We start from the raw sequence: 21,698 nt of genomic DNA, 5'->3' as shown, positions 1-21,698 counted from the left end.
TGTTCAATCAAGTTCATATTTATATCAAAAAACAGCTTTTTACATTAGCATGTGACGTTCAGAACTAGCATACCCCCCGCAAACTTCCGGGGAATTCGCTAACAATTTACTAAGTTACTCACGATAAACGTTCACAAAAAGCATAACAATTATTTAAAGAATTATAGATACAGAACTCCTCTATGCACTCAATATGTCCGATTTTAAAATAGCTTATTGGTGAAAGCACATTTTGCAATATTCTAAGTACATAGCCCAGCCATCACGGGCTAGCTATTTAGACACCCGGCAAGTTTAGCCTTCACCAAAATCAGATTTACTATAACAAAAATGTTATTACCTTTGTTGTCTTCATCAGAATGCACTCCCAGGACTTCTACTTCAATAACAAATGTTGGTTTGGTCCCAAATAATCCATCGTTATATCCAAATAGCGGCGTTTTGTTCGTGCGTTCCAGACACTATCCTAAAGGGTAAATCAGGGTTACGAGCATGGCGCAATTCGTGACAAAAAATGTCTAAATATTCCATTACCGTACTTCGAAGCATGTCAACCGCTGTTTAAAATCAATTTTTATGCAATTTATCTCGTAAAAAAGCGATAATATTCCGACCGGGAATCTCCTTTTCGGTAAACAGAGGAAAAAACACAAAGACGGGGGCGGCCAGTGCACGCGCCTAAGCCCACTGTCCCTTGATCGGCCACTTGAGAAAGGCGATAATGTGTTTCAGCCTGGGGCTGGAATGACGACATTCAGGTTTTTCCCGGGCTCTGAGAGCCTATTGGAGCCGTGGGAAGTGTCACGTTACCGCAGAGATCCTAAGTTTTAGAAAGAGATGTCAAAGAAAGACAATATATGGTCAGACAGGCCACTTCCTGTAAAGGAATCTCTCAGGTTTTGACCTGCCATTTGAGTTCTGTTATACTCACAGACACCATTCAAACAGTTTTAGAAACTTTGGAGTGTTTTCTATCCAAAGCCAATAATTATATGCATATTCTAGTTACTGGGCAGGAGTAGTAACCAGATTAAATCAGGTACGTTTTTTATCCAGCCGTGTCAATACTGCCCCCTACCCTCAACAGGTTAATAGAAGACAAATCAATCAGATATTAAAATATCTGATGAGATAAATTCGGAAAATTACAACTTTGTAATCTCAACATTTTCCGTGGTGCCCCGACTTCCTAGTTAATTAATGTTTACATGATTAGTTTAATCACATAATAATTAGACTTAGAGAACTGATTTCATATAAATAAGTCTTCACATTTAATGATAGTCCAGACACGACACACCTATTCTGTAAAATCACCCATATATAATAGGTCCCTCCTTGGCCTACTAGAACAACATGTCCTTGTAGCATTGGGAAACCTGCCAGTGAGTGTATATGTGAAATAGTGATATAAATGACTATAATACTATGATACAGTGATATAAATGACTGAAAACACAAAAAGAAAGGTTTAAGAGCGCCGATTTATTATAGAAAAAAATTACATCAGCGTTTTATTTCATAAACTTTTTGGGAAAGGCTTTATTTCACATGGTGTTGCCAAAGCTGCAGCTGTTTGGCTATTACACACACACACACACACACACACACACACACACACACACACACACACACACACACACACACACACACACACACAAAACACACACAAAACACACAGAACACCTCTTATCTAATATCTACAGTAGTATTCGATAGCCACCAGTGGCTATCACTACCGTAGACACAATCTAAACATCATGTCTGAAATGCCAGTTTAGTCGACTTCACACATGCTTTCACTGTCCTTCTCTGTCTGATTGTGCTTTGGTCAACAAGTTTTCAATTCACTTATGTATACATACAGATAGATAAACAGAAAGATAACAAAAAAATCAAGTATAAGCACAAAATATGCCAAAGGATATCACAAAACAGTAAACACAACAACACAATGTAATAAGACATGTTGATCATCTTGGCAGTGAAGGCATTGGGCTGGTTGAGTTTGGGTTACTAGATCCATCCACTACAGTAGAGCCAAAATTGACACTTCTCTTCAAAAACAGACCATCCAGCATAGCAATATATCTCTAATATTTTGTTGACAGTTTCTAGTACTGCTTGAATATTTGGACATTGTTAAGTGCAGGGAAGAGTATGGGAAGGAATGAGAGTGAGGAAAGGGAAGGGATAGAGGGGGGGTTACAGAAACACAGTAATTTAGGTAGTGAAATATATAAAAGGGGAAAGAGGAACAACACGAAAATGGGAAGTTTAGATAAATAAAAGTTGGGGCTTTGGTCTCGTTAGAACAGCTCAGAGAAACACATTTTTAGAAACAATTGTTTAAGGCTGGTTGGGAACGGCCTTAAAAAACTAATGTCAGCCCATGGGTACCTCTTACTACCCTGATCACTTTGGCACAAGCAAATGTGCTGAATATGCATATCAGAGCCATAGGAAGAGGGAAACATCATAGAAATAAATAGAACACTATGGGCTAGTTTCCAGGACACAGATAAAGGTAATGGTATTGGACTAAGAAGCACTTTTAATGGAGAATCTCCATTTAATTTTGTCCCTCTTTTTAAGATTTAGTCTTAGTAATTTTGACAAAAATATTACATCTTAGTAAAAAAAATCATTTGAATAATGATTTAGTCTAGTTATTGTCAAAATGAAGAAAACAATGGGGCATTTTAGTCAATAGCAAAACGTCAGAGGCATGTTTGTTCTACATAGCATATTTCTATCTGAACATTCCAAAAAGTTGCATCCTGCTGAACACGCCCCAGTTTGAGGTAACATGACTGATCAAGGTGTAGTCTAAACAAATGGTTAACGGTCTGGTCCACAAGTAGCCTACTTTTAGGAAGGCCCACAATATGCTTTATGAATATAAAATGCAGCCCGCCGATGCACAATAAAAAGAAACAACATAGAGCCGGGTCATATCTTTTGAACAGTAAGGGCTAGCATCAAGCATTTTCTCTGAGGAAAAGAGGGAGACTTGGCTACATAACCTGCCTATGAAAGGCAGTGGGGAAGGTGGGAGGGTTGCGCGAGACTACAAATTCAAAAAACAGCCTACTTTTCTCTACTCAAGGAAGAGAAGAACATAGCTAGACTGTAGTTTTACTATTAAACTCAATGCTGTTATTGTTTTACATTTTGTAAAGCAGCTTGTGTTTCTTAACCAGGCAAAGGGTAGCTGACTAGAAGGCTGGTGGTGACTGGTTAGCTACGGGAAATAAAGAAGAGTTGCCTGCGCAATGTGTATGAGACGGAGCTGGAGTGAAGCCTGTCCACACTCATTGCTTGCTCCCCCCCAGCTCACCAGCTGATGTAGGCTGTGTGTGCAGGGTGTGGTGCATCCTTCCCACTGCTGAAAATAACTGCATCTGTCCTGCTAATATTAATTGTGCTTATCACTGAAAAGTGCTAGATTTGTTCAAAAACTATTGTCCTGTCCACTAAAGACTCAGATTTGAATCACAGAGATAATGTTGTCGTGTCTCATTTTAGTAAACTGAAATGAAAAATAACTTTTGTTCAGTTCGTTTTTTCTAGTTTAGTCAGTCTCGTCAATTGCCACTGAAAAATAGGTTTGACGAATATTAGGGGAAAACAAATGTCTGAACAAAGTTTAAACTGTTTTCTGTCTAGATTGATGCTTAATCTGTGTCCGGGGAACGGGCCCTATATGGGGGAAATCTCTTTGTGGAAAATTGTGAGGGAAATGGTGAGGAGCATGTCATCAAGAGTCCACGGGAGCTGCTTTGTATCCTCTACAGCCCACCCTGCACCCACGCTCCCCCCACCCTCCTCAGTACAGTCCTGGGACATCAGATCAGGAGCACCTGCTGGTCCTTGAGCTGTCGTCAGTGGTCAGACCCCTTTGGCCTCCTCCAGTTGTTGTTGTAGGTGGAACATTTATTTTAGCAGAAACTGTCCCCTCCTTCCCTCCCCCATCCATCCATGATGTGGTACACAGAGCTCTCCCAGCACAGAAGGTTGTGAGACAGGTTTCAGGGTAACATGGCCGAGTGAAGACGAATAACTAACCACATGGAGTTTCTGGGTTAGGGAGCCATTGACTGCTTCTCTCTACACTTGCAGGAAATCAGGAGACTCTGGGATGGGCTCTAGAAAACACACACGCATACAGTGAGCTCCAAAAGTATTGGGACAGTGACAAATGTTTTGTTCTTTTGGCTCTGTACTCCAGCACTTTAGATTTGAAATGATACATTGACTATGAGGTTAAAGTACAGACTGACAGCTTTAATTTGAGGGCATTTTCACCCATATCGGGTAAACCGTTTAGAAATTACAATACTTTTTGTACAGAGTCCCACCATTTTAGGGGACCAAAAGTATTGGGACAAATTGACTTGTGTAAGTAGTCAAACGTTTAGTATTCCTAGCACGCAATGAATTCATCTAGCTTGTGACTCCACAAACTTGTTGGATGCATTTGGTGTTTGTTTTGGTTGAGTTTCAGATTATTTTGTGCCCAATAGAAATGAATGGTAAATAATGCAGTGTCATTTTGGAGTCATTTTTATTGTAAATAAGAATATAATATTTCTAAACATGTCTACATTAATGTGGATTCTACCATGCTTACGTATAGTCCTGAATGAATGAATAATGATGAGTGAGTAAGTTACAGATGTACAAATATCATACCCCCAAGACATGCTAACCTCTCACCATTACAATAACATGGAAGGTTAGCATTTTTGGGTGTAGTATGATACACTACATGACCAAAAGTATGTGGACACCTGCTTGTCGAACATCTAATTCCAAAATCATGGGCATTAATATGGAGTTTGGTCCCCCTTTGCTGCTATAAAAGCCTCCACTCTCGTGGGAAGGCTTTCCACTAGATGGTTGGAACATTGCTGCGGGGATTTGCTTCCATTCACCTACAAGAGCATTAGTGAGGTCGGCACTGATGTTAGGCGACTAGGCTTGGCTTGATGTAATCATTGCGTGCTAGAACTATGGCACCAAATACTAAACGTTTGACTACCGTAAATTCCGGACTATAAGCCACAACTTTTTTCCCACGCTTTGAACTTCGCGGCTTAAACAATGACGCGGCTAATATATGGATTTTTCCCGCTTTCAAATTTGTGGGTCCTGACAGCGTGGAGCATTGTCAAAAAATCCACTCTCATCAACGGGTTTCGAAATGCTGGACCGCTGCGTGTTGAAGAGGGCTCAGCGGGGGATTTGCCTCCGGATGAAAGTGACAAGAGCGACAATGAAAATGATCCAATATTGGATGAAGCAATTCTGAGGCTATTCATCTCCGACACCGAAGGAGATGACTTCAGTGGTTTCAGTGCACAGGAGGAGGAAGATAGTGACCAATGACTTTCTTGGTAGGCTACTGTTTACTGCAAATGTTTTATTTTTTGTTACAAGCCGTGTTTCGTTAAAGCCTATTTATTTTTGTTACAAGCCGTGTTTTGTTAAAGCCTATTTATTTTTGTTACAAGCCGTGCTTCGTTAAAGCCTATTTATTTTTGTTACAAGCCGTGTTTCGTTAAAGCCTATTTATTTTTGTTACAATCCGTGTTTCGTTAAAGCCTGTGTAGAGTTCATTTGTTTCAATGTACCGGTAGGCACCTGCGGCTTATAGACATGTGCGGCTTATTTATGTTCAAAATAATATATATTTTTTAATTCAGTGGGTGCGGCTTATATTCAGGTGCGCTTAATAGTCCGGAAATTACGGTACTTTAATATACAAAAGTTAATTTGTCCCAATACTTTTTGGTCCCCTAAAATGGGGGGACTATGTACAAAAAGTGCTGTAATTTCTAAACAGTTGTATGGATGAAAATATCCTCACATTAAAGCTGACAGTCTGCACTTTAACCTCAGTCATTGTATCATTTTAAATTCAAAGTGCTAGAGTACAGAGCCAAAACAACAAAGAAATGTGTCACTGTCCCAATACTTTTGGAGCTCACTGTACACACACACCAAGAGAGGGAAGTTAGTTACTGCATCAGATACTGTAAGTCGGTCTGTTGTAATATTGGTTTGCTTAGGGAACATTTGTAACTGATGAGGAAACAAAGTCTTTGTACATAAATGTTTCAATACTTTCTCAGTACTTTGCCAACACAGTCCCCCAAAATAGATAAAGAATACTGCACATTCTGTACAAGACACAAGCAATTCTACAGACAGTCTGCATTTCATAGAATAAGATGAATAAGATGTGTCAGTCAAAAGCAGAACCAGAAAGAGGTTCTAGACCAGTGTTGTGAAATACTGAAAAAGAAAGCGGATATTGATGCTAAAATTCCACTGAGTTAAAGGTCAGTGTGGGCTATTATTTTTAAGCAGAAAACATGAAGTGAGCCTGTGTGTGTGTGCGTTAGAGAATCAGCTGTGGATCAAGCCTTTATATTTAAGACAGGCTTAGTGGCCTAAGACAGGCCCTCTCTCCTCTCTCTGTTCCACCAAGACTTGGCTACCAGGAAACCTGGCAATCCACCTCGGAATGCCGTGAATGTCTGTACATGTTCCCCAGGAATAAAGATTAAAAAATATGTTGATCAAAGGAGCTCATGTTCTAGCCTATGAAGATGGAGAGTGGCTGTCTGAAATTGCACCCTATTTCCTATGTAGAAAGTACTTAGGGCTGTGCTACTGTGTGTATGGTTGGGGTAGGATAGGGCAGAGGGGTCAAATTATTGTCTGTCAGGTGTGAAAGTAAAGCTGATCTGAGTGATAAATGACAGTAGCAGACCTGGGTTCAAATACTATTAGAAGTCATTTCAAATACTTAAGCTGGGCATGATTGAACTTGCCTGGCTCAATTGAACCAGAAGAATAGTTGCAAAACTGTGAATGCTGTTCATCTGGGACTCCAAGTAGGCTATAGCAAACACTTCAAATATTTGAAAGATTTTGAATAGTATTTTAACCCAGGTCTGGACATTAAGAGGGTGGGAGGGGGAGGAGTCAGAGGAGGTAAGTGTTGTGGTGCAGCCATGCTCTATTCAGTGGGGACTGGGGAGTGGGAATGGGGAGTGAAACTGGATCCAACTTTTGGTGCATACCAGTTTCCTTAGTCACGTCACACTAAAGCCAGCTGTGTGTGTGTTTTAGCCAAGACTGCCTTCATATGCTGGATGTTTCATGCTCTGTGCTGTGACAGGCGTGTAAAGCAATGGTAAGCTTATATTACGTCAGACTTTGGTTGCGTTTGTGTGGAAATTAAAATGACAGCAGTCAACTCTTGTGCAATATCAATATGTGACTGTCTGCTTCTCTGTGTCAACATCTATGTGTATGTACTTGCATGCGTGTGGAAGGTGGCCATTTGTGCATTTACATTTTTTTGGGGCGCTTTTGGTGCAATTTTCACAAGTAGGTGGGTAAACTCTTGTTTCAAAACTCTAAGCACAACACACAAAATCATAGTCACTTTTTCACCAAAGTTAATAAGTGTTCCATCTAGAAATACATGTTTCACATTGCAATACATCTTCATCTAAAGTAAATGTTCACAAGGCAGTGCTCACATTACTTTAGATATCATCCACAGGGATGCTGGTTGATGTTGACGCCAATGCTTCACACAGTTGTGTCATGTTGGCTGGATGTCCTTTGGGTGGTGGACCATTGTTGATACACACAGGAAACTGTTGAGTGTGAAAAAAACAGCGGTGTTGCAGTTCTTGACACAAATCGGTGCACCTGGCACCTACTACCATATCCTGTTCAAAGGCACAAAAATCTTTTGTCTTACCAATTCACCCTCTGAATGGCACACATATACAATCGATGTCTCAATTTTCTCAGGGCTTAAAAATATTGACAAGATCAGAGATGTACTGTATATAATAAATCAAAGTGTATTGGTTGCGTACACAGATTAGCAGATGTTACAGCAGGTGCAGCAAAATGCTGCAATACAGTACGGTAATATGGTAATATATTTTCCATTTAAGTAGCAGACAATTTTATCCAAAGTGACAACAGTCCACACATTTTGGTGTGGGACCCCAGTGGGAATCAAACCCACAACTCCAGTGTTGCTAGTGACACGCTCTTGTGAACTGAGCCACGTACATGACCACTACAATACATAAGTACAATATACAATTACAATACAGGAAGAAAATGTATGACTGCCATCCACATGAGCGTACCACCCTCCTTCAAGCCATGGATAAAGCAATGATTTCAATACAGACCTACAGTACCAGTCAAAAGTTTGGACACACGTATTCATTCCAGGGTTTTTCTATATTTTTACTGTTTTCTACATTGTTGTCACGTCCTGACCATAGAGAGCTCTTATTTTCTATGGTAGAGTAGGTCAGGGCGTGACTGGGGGGGGTTTATTCTAGTTTTATTTTTCTATGTTGTTTGGTTCTAGTTTCTGTTTTTCTATGTTAGTTTTTTTTTGATAATCCCCAATTAGAGGCAGCTGGTCATCGTTGTCTCTAGTTGGGGATCATATTAAAGTAGTTGTTTTTCCCACCTTTGTTTGTGGGAGATTATTTTGAGTTAGTGCATGTTGCACCTCTGTCGTCACGGTTTTGAATAATAGTGAAGACATCAAAACTATGAAATAACACATATGGAATCATGTAGTAACCAACAAAGTGTTAAACAAATCAAAATATGTTATATTTGAGGTTCTTCAAAGTAGCCACCCTTTGCCCTTTGCACACTCTTGGCATTCTCTTAACCAGCTTCATGAGGTGTGTCCAAACCTTTGACTGGTACTGTATGTCATGCTTGGATTCGCCATGCCAAAAAGTTTTTCGCCAGGTGCATGAACAATGTGGATATTTACTGCGGTTTCGATGAGAACATATGGCCAAATACTCAAGACGGGCTTGATGCAAACTAGTAGTGCCTGCTAAACATTGTTTCTTTCATTCTTTCATTTGAAAGATGTCTTCAATGATGACACATGGGATAGAAATTATGGAAATGATGTTCAGTCAAATTTATGGGTAATGCAAGTGTATTGCCTAATGTGAAAACAGTGTAAACATTGTAATTTACAGAACTGTAGCATACTACATTCAAACGTATCTTAATTATCTTGTTATTGGATTAATTTATTGTTAAAATAACACAATTGAGAAGCTAACATTATGTTGTGTTTGTGATTAAACCAATTTACTCATTATATTTCACAGCAATATTGTATTTTGGATCAAAGGATGTGTTGAACGAAGTCTACAAACAAAATGAATGTACTGTACAACAAAAGTTTTTGAACGCAAGACTGGCTACGTTACAGGTGTTACTTGTGAAAATAGTACCAAAGCGATAAAAAAATAAAGATTTTTGGCGTGTGTCTGCATGTGTGTGTGCATGAGCATTCATGCATTCGTGCGTGTATGTGTGTTATAGCCTGTGTGTGTGTGCATGCGTGTCTGTGTGTTATATCCTGTGTGTATGCGTCTTACCCTGTTCTGGGAAGAAGACGACTCCGTGTGCGGGAGGAGATAGGGGGGTACCAGGGTCGGACAGAAGCAGGTGTCGGCCTGTCTCTGAGGACTGCCTGGTCATGATTTGAGACACAGTCCTGGTCTTAGCCTGGCTCGGGGGTGACCCCCCCAGAAACACTGGGTTCTCATGTCCCGCAGCCTCACTGAGGAGAGACACACACAGGGGAGAGGAAAGAAACTAGCAGATAGATGTATACAGAAAACATATACAGTATAGTACACAACTGCTATCCGATACAGATAACTTCTTATACATATTGGATTAAGTGTAAACTCCCTCTGTGCAGTACACTTCATCAGTCCCAACTCAAGTACATTCTTTTTACATTCCTCCAGTTGTATGAGTCAGTGAGTGCACATTTACAAGTTCTCAAGACATTGCATGCTTATATCAAGAGTTGACTGTATATGAATACATACATACTGTACATAACAGTGTGATTAACACTTTTGTATCTGTGTTATCAACAGGGTTATGGAAGTGTGTATGTGGTTAGTGTTAGCCTAATTTCAGAGGGAAGCCATAGCTGGCGTCTGGGCTATGCGAAACTCAACTCACCTGTCCATTCTCACCAGCTCGTGTGCACCTGAGAGGGGGGAAAGGGAAATGGCCCATTATCAGACAACAAAGCAGCGTGCTAAATCTATGCATGTTTATTCCCTAACGTCATACTTGCAAGTGTAGAGGAAATGAGTTTAAGACAAAGTGTAGAGCTGAAAGTGTGTGTGTGTGTGTGTGTGTGTGTGTGTGTGTGTGTGTGTGTGTGTGTGTGTGTGTGTGTGTGTGTGTGTGTGTGTTGCACACGTGCATGTATGTCTTTGTTACTCACGTCGGCTGGACTGGGCAGATTGCCGTTGCTTGTACACTAACACCAGGATGAGGGGCAAAGAGAGAATAGCCATGATGCATGCAGCTGTGGCCAGGCCTGCAGTCACTGACCCTGAGGATACCGTAAAGAGACCAGGGGAAAAATGAACCTCAAAGAGCATTTTACTTAGCCTGATGGAACCAGCCTGATCGCTGGGTCCACCATTCTATTTCCTTTCTATATCAGTCTAAACTTCCTCCTCATTGAAACAGTTTGAGCCTGTAATGAGGGGCATTATTTAAAACTAACTGGTCTGTGGTTGGATCTCTTTCAACCAACCAGAGGACAGCCTAATTCAACGCACATGTCTGATTTTGTCCTAAACCCACCCATTGTTTCTGAGAGGATGCTGATTGGTCCCTTTATACCTACTCGTCCATCTTTAGTCAGCTATAAAAACTATAGTATTTATACCAACTCATTGGCCTTGTGGTTAGTGTCTGCGCTGAGATTGGAAGGTTGTGAGTCCAATCCCTGGCCGAGTCATACCAAATACTATAAAAATGGGACTTGATCTTGGCACTCAGCGTTAAGGAGATGGATTGGGGCAAGGCCATGCAATAGACTAGCGTCCTGTCCAGAGGGTGTACTTGTCCATCAAGCTGCCTCGCGCTACAGAAACAGTAGATGGGCTCCTGCCCTATGAGCCATTCCTTCCAGCACAAGTTACTTAATTACTTATATATACACACTATATAGTCTTTTTTCGTATGGGCAGGTGGCTCCAATAATCAACTAATCATGACCTTTAGTTTAGAATGCAATTAGTTTAATCAGCTGTGTTTGCTAGGGATGGGGGAAAAGTGTGACACCACTCCGGCGCCCAAGAAAAAGTGTGACACCACTCCGGCGCCCACTCCGGTGCCCATCCCTGTGCTAGAGGCAGGTACAATTGTCCATGTGAATAAAGTATACCTTCTGGTGGCTTGATGTCCAATAGAGTGCATTTCGCCTCGTCTCCTTTCCCTACAGAGAGATGAGGCGACATACAAGACAGTTTAGCATTTTAAATGTCATGATAAGAATGGAAATTGACTCACCGTGCACACACACACAAATATTAAACAATTGACAGACGTGAATTCAAACACACACAAAAACTCAAAACACACATTTTCTCACCCTCACGCTGTCTCTCTCACACACACACACACACACACACACACACACACACACACACACACACACACACACACACACACACACACACACACACCGTATGGCCTTACCAGGTGTGATAGTGAGAAAGACGTGGCTATGCGTCCTCTGCACCACCTTGCCATTGTTTATATCCAGGGAGAGGCAGCAGTAACGCCCTTGGTCAGATTTGTTGACAAACTGCAGTTGCACCCAGAAAGAATCTTCGCTTGCCCCGTACTGTACCCCCCAAGGAAGCGCCGCACGGGAATGGTTGCCCTGGTGATTGTGGTCGCGGGGGTGCACCTTGTCATGGCAATGCTCAGCTGAGTGAGGGGTGAAGAGCCAGCTTTGATGCAGGTGGTCCAAGGGGTGCAGTTTGGCACCTCTCTGGGCACAGAGCAGGGTGACGTTGGCACCCTCCTCGCACATGTAGGAAAGGTGGGGGGCGGTGACAGTCAGGCGGGTGTGAGGACGGGCCACGTCTCCATTGGCTGCAGAGGAGACAGAGTGGACACTTATTGGTGGGAGCACTTGTCAACTGACAAATTAGGCACTAGTTGGCTAAGCAAAGAACTGGAGTGTATTCATTAGTGAAAAATGATTTTTTTTTGCAACTAAATGTTTTTCATTGGACTATATCAGGTACGTCCCTCCCTGTTTCGTCCCATTTGGTAAGGGTAGTCACATCATCATAGAAGTTGTTTCAGGAAGAAACAGTGTCTTCAGAAAGTATCCTTGACTTTTTCCACATTTTGTTACATTACAGCTTTATTTCCTCAGCAATTTACACGCAATACCCCATAATGACAAAGCTAAAACAGATTTTTGCAACAACAAAAAATGATCATTCAAACTGAAATACCTTATTTACATAAGTATTCAGACCCTTTGCTGTGAGACTCAAAATTGAGCTCAGGTGCATCCTGTTTCCATTGGTCATCCTTAAGATGTTTCTACAACTTGATTGGAGTCTACCTGTGGTAAATTCAATTGATTGGACATGGTTTGGAAAGGCACAGACCTGTCTATATAAGGTCTCACAGTTGACAGTGCATGTCAGAGCAAAAACCAAGCCATGAGATCGAAGGAATTGTCCGTAGAGCTCCGAGACAGGATTGTTTCGAGCCACAGATCTGGGGAAGGGTACCCAAACATTTCTGCAGCATTGAATGTCCCAAAGAACACAGTGGCCTCCTTCATTCTTAAAAGGAAGAAGTTTGGAACCACCAAGACTCTTCCTAAAGCTGGCTGCCTGGCCAAACTTAGCAATCGGGGAAGAAGGGCCTTGGTCAGGGAGGTGACTAAAAACCTGATGGTCACTCTGACAGAGCTCTAGAGTTCCTCTGTGAAGATGGGAGAACCTTCCAGAAGGACAACCATCTCTGCAGCACTCCATCAATCAGGCCTTTATGGTAGTGGCTAGACAGAAGCAACTCCTCAGTAAAAGGCACATGACAGCCCGCTTGGAGTTTGCCAAAAGGCACCTAAAGACTATCAGACCATGAGAAACAAGATTCTCTGGTCTAATGAAACCAATATTGAACTCTTTGGCCTGAATGCCAAGTGTCACGCCTGCAGGAAACCTGGTACCATCCCTATGGTGAAGCATGGTGGTGGCAGCTGTGGGGATGTGGGGATTATTTTGCAGTGGCAGGGACTCGGAGACTAGTCAGGATTGAGGCAAAGATGAACAGAGCAAAGTACAGAGAGATCCTTGATGAAAACCTGCTCCAGAGCACCAAGGACCTCAGATTGGGGCAAAGGTTCACCTTCAAACAGGACAACGACCCTAAGCACATAACCAAGACAACGTAGGAGTAGTGCAGGACAAGTCTCTGAATGTCCTTGAGTGGCCCAGCCAGAGCCCGGACTTGAACCTGATCGAACATTGCTGGAAAGACCTGAAAATAGCTTTGCAGCAACACTCCCCATCCACCTTGACAGAGCTTGAGATGATCTGCAGTGAAGAATCAGAGAAACTCCCCAAATACAGGTGTGCCAAGCTTGTAGTGTCATACCCAAGAAAACTCTTGGCTGTAATCGCTGCCAAAGGTCCTTCAACAAAGTACTGGGTAAAGAATCTGAATACTTATGTAAATGTGATATTTCAGTAGTTTTTTTAAAATACATTTTTGCTTTGTCATTATGGGTATTGTGTTTAGATTTATGAGGGGGAAAAAACTATTTAGTCAATTTTAGAATAAGGCTGTAACCTAACAAAATGTGGAAAAAGTCAAGGGATCTGAATACTTTCCGAATGCACTGTACAAAGTACTATAGTTACAAGTACAAAAACAACCCTTTAAACTGCACACTGAGGCTTGTTATGATACATTCTGCTTTTGCATATTATAGGTCAGCTTGTTTCATTTCCTGTATTCTGGGTATTCGTTTGCTGGTTAGAAAGTACAGACAGAGATTGTTCTAGTCTGCTGTCTATACAAATTTTCTCCAGATAGTTAATAGTTGTTAGATGAGAGAGACAGACAGATGGACAGACAGAGAGAGTCGCAAACACATGCGTGTGTGGGAGGGAGAGAGGAAAGATAGTTGTGAAAGAGAGAGAGAGAGAGAGAGAGAGAGAGAGAGAGAGGCATGCCAATTGTGAGAGTGTCTGTTGAGCTTTTGCATATTTCAGTTGGACACAGTTCCAATGTACAGTACCTGTCAAAGGTTTGGACACACCTACTCATTCCATTTCTTTGTTTTTACTATTTTATACATTGTAAAATAATAGTGAAGACATCTAATGAAAAAAAGTGTTGGCATTCTCCAGATGGAAGCCACCCCTCAGTAAAAGGCACATGACAGCCCACTTGGAGTTTGCCAAAAGGCACCTAAAGATGACCAGACCATGAGAAACAAGATATACACACACTTCAAAAATCAGTGTAGATGAAGAGGAGGAGACATGGATTGTGTATGCGTTCTATTCAGAGGGTGAATATGGGCAAGACAAAATATTTAAGTGTCTTTGAACAGTGTATGGTAGTAGGTACCATGGGGCACCAGTTTGAGTGTGTCAAGAGAACTGCAATGCTGCTAGATTTCACACTCAACAATTTCCCATGTATCATGAATGGTCCACTACCCAAAAGACATCCAGCCAACTTGATACAACTGTGGCAAGCACTGGAATCAACATGGGCCAGCATCCCTGAGGAATGCTTTCGACACCTTGTAGAGTCCATGCCCCGACGAATTGAGGCTGTTCTGTGGATAAAAGGGGTGCAACTCAGTATTTTGAATTTGTTCCTAATGCTTTGTATACCCATTGGATTTCCACACTGAGTTTGAATTATGAGAATTCCCATTTAGTGTAAGAGCTGTTTGAAAAGGCTTTATGAAATTTCAGCCTGTTTTGGTGGGAGGGAGTTTTGGCCTTCCATGGTGACATCACCATGCAGTAAATGAGTTAATAGACCAATAAGTATAAGATTATCATGTTTTTCATGTGAGTAGTGATTCATTTACGTCTGTCCCTCATTTTAAGGTCAACCATGTTATGTGAACTGAACTATGGGGAAAGTATTCCTTTAAAAAATATATACATACAAATCATAGTGTAAAAGCAGGTGATCTGGATCTATTCTTTCTGGCCATTTTCTGGTGTTTTGTGTGAGAGGATCTAGCATAAAACATCAATCCTGTTTTAACAATTAAAGCAAATTTGTGAAGCTTGCATTCAATTGCCACTTCCTGTTGGACACAACAAGCTTCCATTCCCCATGTTACAAGGGGATTTAGGGCTGATTTAACATGAATTCGTTAACCCTGCTATTTTATCTGGCACTTAATATAGTCATTTTTTTATTCAACCTCTTGATAAGGTAAAATGTTTTGTTAACAGAATGTTAAAATTAGGTGAAATCAAATGTTTTTTGGGGGACTAAGTTACACTTCTCAAAAAAGCACCAAATTGGTTAAACGACCCGCCTGTCAATGATTTTAGAAGGAGGCATAATGATGATTTAAATGATTTCACTTTCCATATCTGTCTAGACTTGTAAGATATCCAGACACAACGTGTGCCTGACTACCTCCAGAGGTGGTCAGGAAGATCTGATCACAATCAGATCACAATGCATCTTTTAATCGTCTACACCATGGTTCCCAAACTCGGTCCTGGGTCCCCTCCCGGGTAAACGTTTTGATTCAAATAACCAACTCATCATCAAACTTTGATTATTTGAATCAGCTGTGTAGTGCTAGGGCAAAAAAACAAAATGTGCACCCAGGGGGCCCCAGGACCGAGTTTGAGAAACCTTGGTCTACACCTGTCTGTGGGCACAATCAGAATGTGGACAAGATCAGAACAAAGGAGTCATGTTAGAACCAGGTATAAAACGGGGCTATAGTCACAGCTAGTCAGTGTTGTGTCCTTGGGCCTGTTAAGGAAGTGACTGAGTAGGAGTGGCGGTCCCAAGGTCTAGGTGGTGGCAGGCTGAAGGACACTGTGGCTCTGCTCTGACTCAATATTGTTGGAGGGTTTAAACACTATTTTATGCTTGGATGTTTGTTTTAGCCTGCCTGGAGTGTCAGGTGGGCAAGGTTTGCACTGTCTGGACTTTTCTATTGGTTCCATTGCAACAGGCAGGCTCAATCAAGAAAAGCTAGTATTTGGAACCCAGGTCTGGTCTTGTCTGTCCCAGACAGTGGGTCCAAGCTACAGGTCAGAAGTGTAGGCTACTAGGCCCGTTAAACCATCCTCAAGTAGATTTCCAAAGCTGGAGTCCATCGAAGAACAGGAAGTGACCAAACCACAGAAGAGGAAAATGTGGTTTTGGGTAATGGCTATATGGGATAGCTAGCAACATGTAAACAATTACCCATTCCAATAAGTACTATTTTAATTGTAATGTTAAATAATACACATTGGCTGCTAAGCCAATTATATTATGACTGTGGCCTCCCATTTAAGTTTATTGTAAAGACATTTGTTTTTGATGAGAATGATTAGATGAAGGTTGCTAGCTACAGTGGTATCAACAACCTAGCCTAGCTTCTAGCTAGCTGCTCTGCGAGTTAGCTTGTTTTGCTATAAAGTAACTAAACAAACATGTTTTATTATCACCTAAAACAGTCTAGTTCTCCTGTCTTGAATGAAAAGGTCATAATTTGAAATCTCTCAAATTCATTTGATCGCTTGACAAGAGACAGGGTCCCATCCATACTGTGTTACAAACACTACACTTGTCCGTTCATTAGCGGGGCAATGCCGCGTTCAAAACAACTGGGAACTCTGAAATATCTGACTTCAGTGAATTCAAAACAACTGGTAACTCTGAATAAAAAGGGGCTCAGACTGGGAAAAATCTTTTGAATGGTCATCCAACACGGAATTCCAAGTCGAGAACTGGGGACTCTTTCTAGAGCTCCAACTGTCCGACCTGAAGATCACTGACGCTATAATTTGACTTCGTAGTGATGATCCATGGCGCGGAGCCTGAGACGGCCTATGGTCCGGAACCTACTGAGACGGCCTATGGTCCGGAACCTACTGAGACGGCCTGCAGCCCGGAACCTACTGAGACGGCCTGCAGCCCGGAACCTACTGAGACGGCCTGCAGCCCGGAACCTACTGAGACGGCCTGCAGCCCGGAATCTACTGAGACGGCCTGCAGCCCGGAGTCTTCAGCGACGGCCTGCAGCCCGGAGTCTCCAGCAATGATCTGCAGTCCGGTTCTTTCGACGACGATCCACGGTCAGGTGGTAATAAAGCAGAAGGATCAGCGGGTGGAGCGGAGATTACGCCCCAAACCGGAGCCGCCTCCTCTGCTGGATGTTAAGGTTATGTGGACTGCATTTGAGCCGCCATAGATAGGAGTTACCCACCCAACCCTCCCTTTTGTTTTTGTTTATGTTTTGTTTGGTAGCATTTGGAGTCTGCACCTTTGGGGGGGGGGGGGGGGGGGGGTTTAACGTCCTGACCATAGTAAGATGTTATTTTCTATGGTAGAGTAGGTCAGGGCGTGACAGGGGGTGTTTTGTGTTTTTCTATGTTTTGTATTTCTATGTTTAAGTTCTAGTTTTTCTATTTCTATTTTGTTGTTTTTTGGGTTGATCTCCAATTGGAGGCAGCTGGTCCTCGTTGTCTCTAATTGGAGATCATATTTAAGTAGGGGTTTTTCTTCCTGGGTTTTGTGGGTGATTGTTTGTGAGTAGTGTTTGTTCTCCTCTGCATCACGTTTTTTTTTTGTCTATTCAGTTATTTTTATGTATTGCATGAGTAAATAAAATGTGGAACTATCAACACGCTGCGCTTTGGTCCGATCCTTTCGACAGCCGTGAAAGGCAGTGAGGCAGGCTGTTGCTGAGTGAGTTGTGGGGAGAGCCTGAGGTGTGTGCAGTGATGCCAACTTAGCAGTTTTGTTGCTAGATTTAGCAACTTTTCAGACTACCCTGGCAACTTTTTTTTCAAACAGCACCTAGCAACAAATGTAGCTTCTTTAAAACATTTATTTTGAACTTTTAGCAACTTATGAAAAGTGACTCAAATGGTAAAATGCACGTATTTTCCCTCTAAATGACAAAAAAAACGATTTTCTCTGTCACACACTCAGTCACAACACACGTGCCTGGCTGCAAAAGTGCATTGTGAGTGACGTCAGCAGCAGGCCAGCAGCAATTTCAGTACATTGCAAATCATTGTTGGCTGACTGCAGCACCAGTAGTACGGGTTCGACGAGCCAAACCCAATGAATATAGTTGGCCACGAATGTTTGATCTTGAACAGAACTTACAACATCAATCAACATGTCTCAATCAAAATTGTACAACCAGAAGTACAGAAAAGAGTGGGAGTCTGTACCTGAACAAATGTCAAATCATATTTTTTGCCGAGATGGCCAGTCAATTTGAGTAATGTTATTGTGTATTCTACGTAATGACGCAGTTTTACGTTAACACGCAATGACATCACAACGTCAATTAGCAACTTTTAGCAACAAATCAACCTGCCTCAAGCAACTTACCCTGAAAATTAGTTGGCAACACTGGGTGTGTGTTGATAGAGCAGTACAGCTATTGGCTGAGTCATGTGAGCGAGAGGCGAGAGCAGCACGCAAGCACTGATAACTTTTTACCAGTTGTAGTCATTTTGGAGACACCTATTTCCAACCAATTTTACATAAAACAAATTAATACGCTAGAACTGATGCACATCATTAAATAATGGAGACAATGCACTAGAGGTGGTATAATGTTGACTGCTTAAGATTACGGTATCAAGCGAAGTGCTTTATGCATGCTCAGTTCTTGAGTCTGGGGTCTGCCCGAGTGGAAAATTGAAATGGATGTTATGGAACTCCCTCGCCTGGTTCTTTTTATGGGGTTAAAGTCCTCAATGAAACTGACATTAGGCTAAATGTGAAGAATGATACATTTGCCTTTGTTGGCTATCAAGTAGCCTATAATGTATTTGCCATTGTAGGTTACCATTTGATACAATAAATATGTTGAAATCACTGGAGTCATTGCAAATCAATTTGTGCCACTTGTGTAGCCTACCTGGAGCTGGCAAACCAATTTAATAAATAGCCTATCATTTCAGTTTATTGTTGTTGTAGCCTTGTGTTATTACGCAATTATTAATGGACATGTTTAGTTAATCCAATTGGAAATTATCTAAGCTCTATTGCAATTGCCATTCAGTTGTTAGAACGCATAAGATTGACCCAACAGTAGTCAGATTAGGCTACAGGTAAAACAAATTCAAAAAAATAAACACTGGCTGTTGTTGACAAAACATATTCAGGTCATATACATATTATTAATATTTAATTCAGTGATTGAAATTATGAACCCATCCTCAGTAACATATTCCAGCAGGTTTTTGGGAAGCACAAGCAGTTCTTACCTCTTAATCGCCTCGCTATTCATGTTGAATTAATTTGTCTGATATCATAAGGTGAATGCACCAATTTGTAAGTCGCTCTGGATAAGAGCGTCTGCTAAATTACGTAAATGTAAATGTAAATGTTTGAACTAAGCAAGCTGCTAAATCTACTACCTCATTCCCATATTGTTATTTATTTTTTGCTCCTTTGCACCCCAGTATCTCTACTTGCACATTCATCTTCTGCACATCTATCACTCCAGTGTTTAATTGCTAAACCGTCATTTCTTCGCCACTATGGCCTATTCGTTACATTACCTCCCTAATCTTACTACATGTGCACACAATGTATATAGACTTTTCTATTGTGTTATTGACTGTACGTTTGTTTATCCCGTGTGTAACTCTGTGTTGTTTGTGTCACACTGCTTTGCTTCATCTTGGCCAGGTCGCAGTTGTAAATGAGAACTTGTTCTCAACTGGTCTACCTGGTTCAATAAAAGTGAAATAAATTAAAAATATATAAAAAAATTGTTCAATTTACATCTTGCCTACATCTTGTCTAGGCTACTGCAGACTATTTAACATGAGATGTAGGCCTATCAGGGGCTATAGGCTACCTGCCTTTATCTAAGCAAACCATGGCAAAATTGAATTACAATCATAATCCCAGATTTTAGTCTGTAGCCTATGCCTATTGAAATGTGTCAATCTTGCAAATGGGCCATTTGTGGTCTGAACATTTGGCACATAATAACAGCACAATTGCCAGAAATAAAGCCTAACATTAGTTTTTTATGTTCATCCAAGTTTTTGTTGTTCAGAGATTTCAAGATCCTGTCCAACTTTCAGCACTCAAACTCTCCTTTCGGATTTATCTATAGTTATGAACATGCACAAAGGGGATTTATTAACAATTATAAACCTGGTTCGAGCCCTGAATGCTGATATTGGCCATATACCATACCCCCTTGTACAAATAATCTGGCAAATTTAATAAAGATGAATTATCTTTTCTCTTGCCACATATTCAAATTCCTTTATTTGGTTATTTCAAAGCTTGCAATAATTTTTTAATTGTTAGATACTACAGCAATGTTGGAGCTGGGAACTAAAGGATTTCACTACACCCCCAATAACGTGCTAAAAATGCGTATGTCACAACTAACATTTAATATGATTCATTATTTTTAGGAAACCTGAATTTTGCTTCTAATATCTTTGCAAGTTACTATGATATTCCTTCTTAATTGGCTCAATAACTTGGAAAAACATTGTATTGTATAAATATGGCAACTCCTCTCTTGCTGTGAAAAAATATGACTTTTGGGCGGTGTTTCACTGATCATTGGGTTAGAAATTGACCTGGCAACCCTGTCGGTTTTGCCTGAAAGCATTTAATATTTGCAAAATCTTGTAAAAGTTCAAGGAAGAGAGTAGGCTATTTAGTTTCAACGACACAGAGTAGCAACAGGAGAGATTGGATTGCTTTGCTTACCTCCAACCACGGTTGCCAGGTGAAAATAGAGCAGAAACCTCAGCAGCAAATGGATCCGTAAAGTTTCTCTGCTGTATAATTCCCACGTCATTATTGTCTTCTGTCGTCTATGTAGCCTACTTTTTCATATTGTTCTTCTTTCAAACGTATTTTTTTTGCCCTGCTGATACGTTAATTATTTTAACTGGAATTGGAATAACAATCTTTGACACGTGACACTCTATGCTACAATGTCACTAGTAAAAGTAAGTTACAAGTAGTCCTACTTTTTTGACTTGATGTCTTGCAGGAGGATATACTGTTGGCAAAATAATGCACTCCAACAAATACCGCCCATGCGCGCTCGCTCCTCCCCCTACCTTCTCTCTCTGTCTCGCTCCTCCCCCTAACCACACTCTTTTAGCTATTGAATGTTCCTCCATTCCAAAAACAGTGTATTTTGACACCTAATTGTACTTACAGTAGATGGTTTGACTGATTTATTATATATATATATATATATATTATTTAATCCAAAGTATCATTTCACTATTTGACCTTGGCTTCTGTTCTTTGTTACTTCATTTCCTGTGTGTGTGAAGTGTATGCATGTGTCTGTATATGTGCCTGCAGTCCTGTGCACGCCCACAGCCCCACACACATAGGCCTACAGTTTGTGCACAACAAAACTGAAACATCTAACCAAGGTACAGGGGAGGTCAGCGGGTCCCCAGGGGAGGTCAGCGGGTCTATCACATGTGATAGAAAAAGGTGTAGAATTGCAGTAAATTAGCTTTAAAACTGCAACATTTTCTCTCAACCTCATGGAAAAATGTGTAGAATAGCAGGAAATGTAGTGTTTGAAG

At 41.1% G+C, this 21,698-nt stretch overlaps 2 protein-coding genes across 4 annotated transcripts in view; one reads left to right on the top strand and one right to left on the bottom strand.

Annotated features, from left to right (window-relative positions):
* Nucleotides 1-21,698, top strand: part of LOC145861719 (cadherin-23-like) — a 55,939-nt gene that overhangs the window by 24,299 nt on the left and 9,942 nt on the right. The window lies entirely within an intron of this gene.
* vsir (V-set immunoregulatory receptor) lies at nucleotides 1,466-21,168 on the bottom strand. 3 transcript variants are annotated; one of them, XR_006760294.2, is made up of 8 exons: nucleotides 20,854-21,168; nucleotides 11,608-12,009; nucleotides 11,294-11,344; nucleotides 10,340-10,450; nucleotides 10,069-10,096; nucleotides 9,468-9,652; nucleotides 7,560-7,679; nucleotides 1,466-4,148 (listed from the first exon to the last, which is right to left on the bottom strand). XR_006760294.2 is itself a non-coding variant. In XM_045700639.2 (8 exons), the coding sequence occupies exons 1-7, from the start codon at nucleotides 20,942-20,944 to the stop codon at nucleotides 7,612-7,614; spliced, it is 936 nt and encodes a 311-aa protein (XP_045556595.1). In that variant the 5' UTR covers nucleotides 20,945-21,168; the 3' UTR covers nucleotides 1,466-4,148; nucleotides 7,565-7,611. The 3 variants fall into 3 exon arrangements, 2 of the variants coding, with proteins under 2 accessions (XP_045556595.1, XP_014009909.1); XM_045700639.2 differs by having other exon boundaries at nucleotides 7,565-7,679; XM_014154434.3 differs by lacking the exon at nucleotides 7,560-7,679 and having other exon boundaries at nucleotides 20,854-21,167.

Source organism: Salmo salar, chromosome 18, assembly GCF_965601325.2.
Source record: "Salmo salar chromosome 18, fSalSal1, whole genome shotgun sequence".
Lineage (NCBI taxonomy): Eukaryota > Metazoa > Chordata > Actinopteri > Salmoniformes > Salmonidae > Salmo > Salmo salar.
This window is presented reverse-complemented; position numbering and strand designations above follow the sequence as displayed.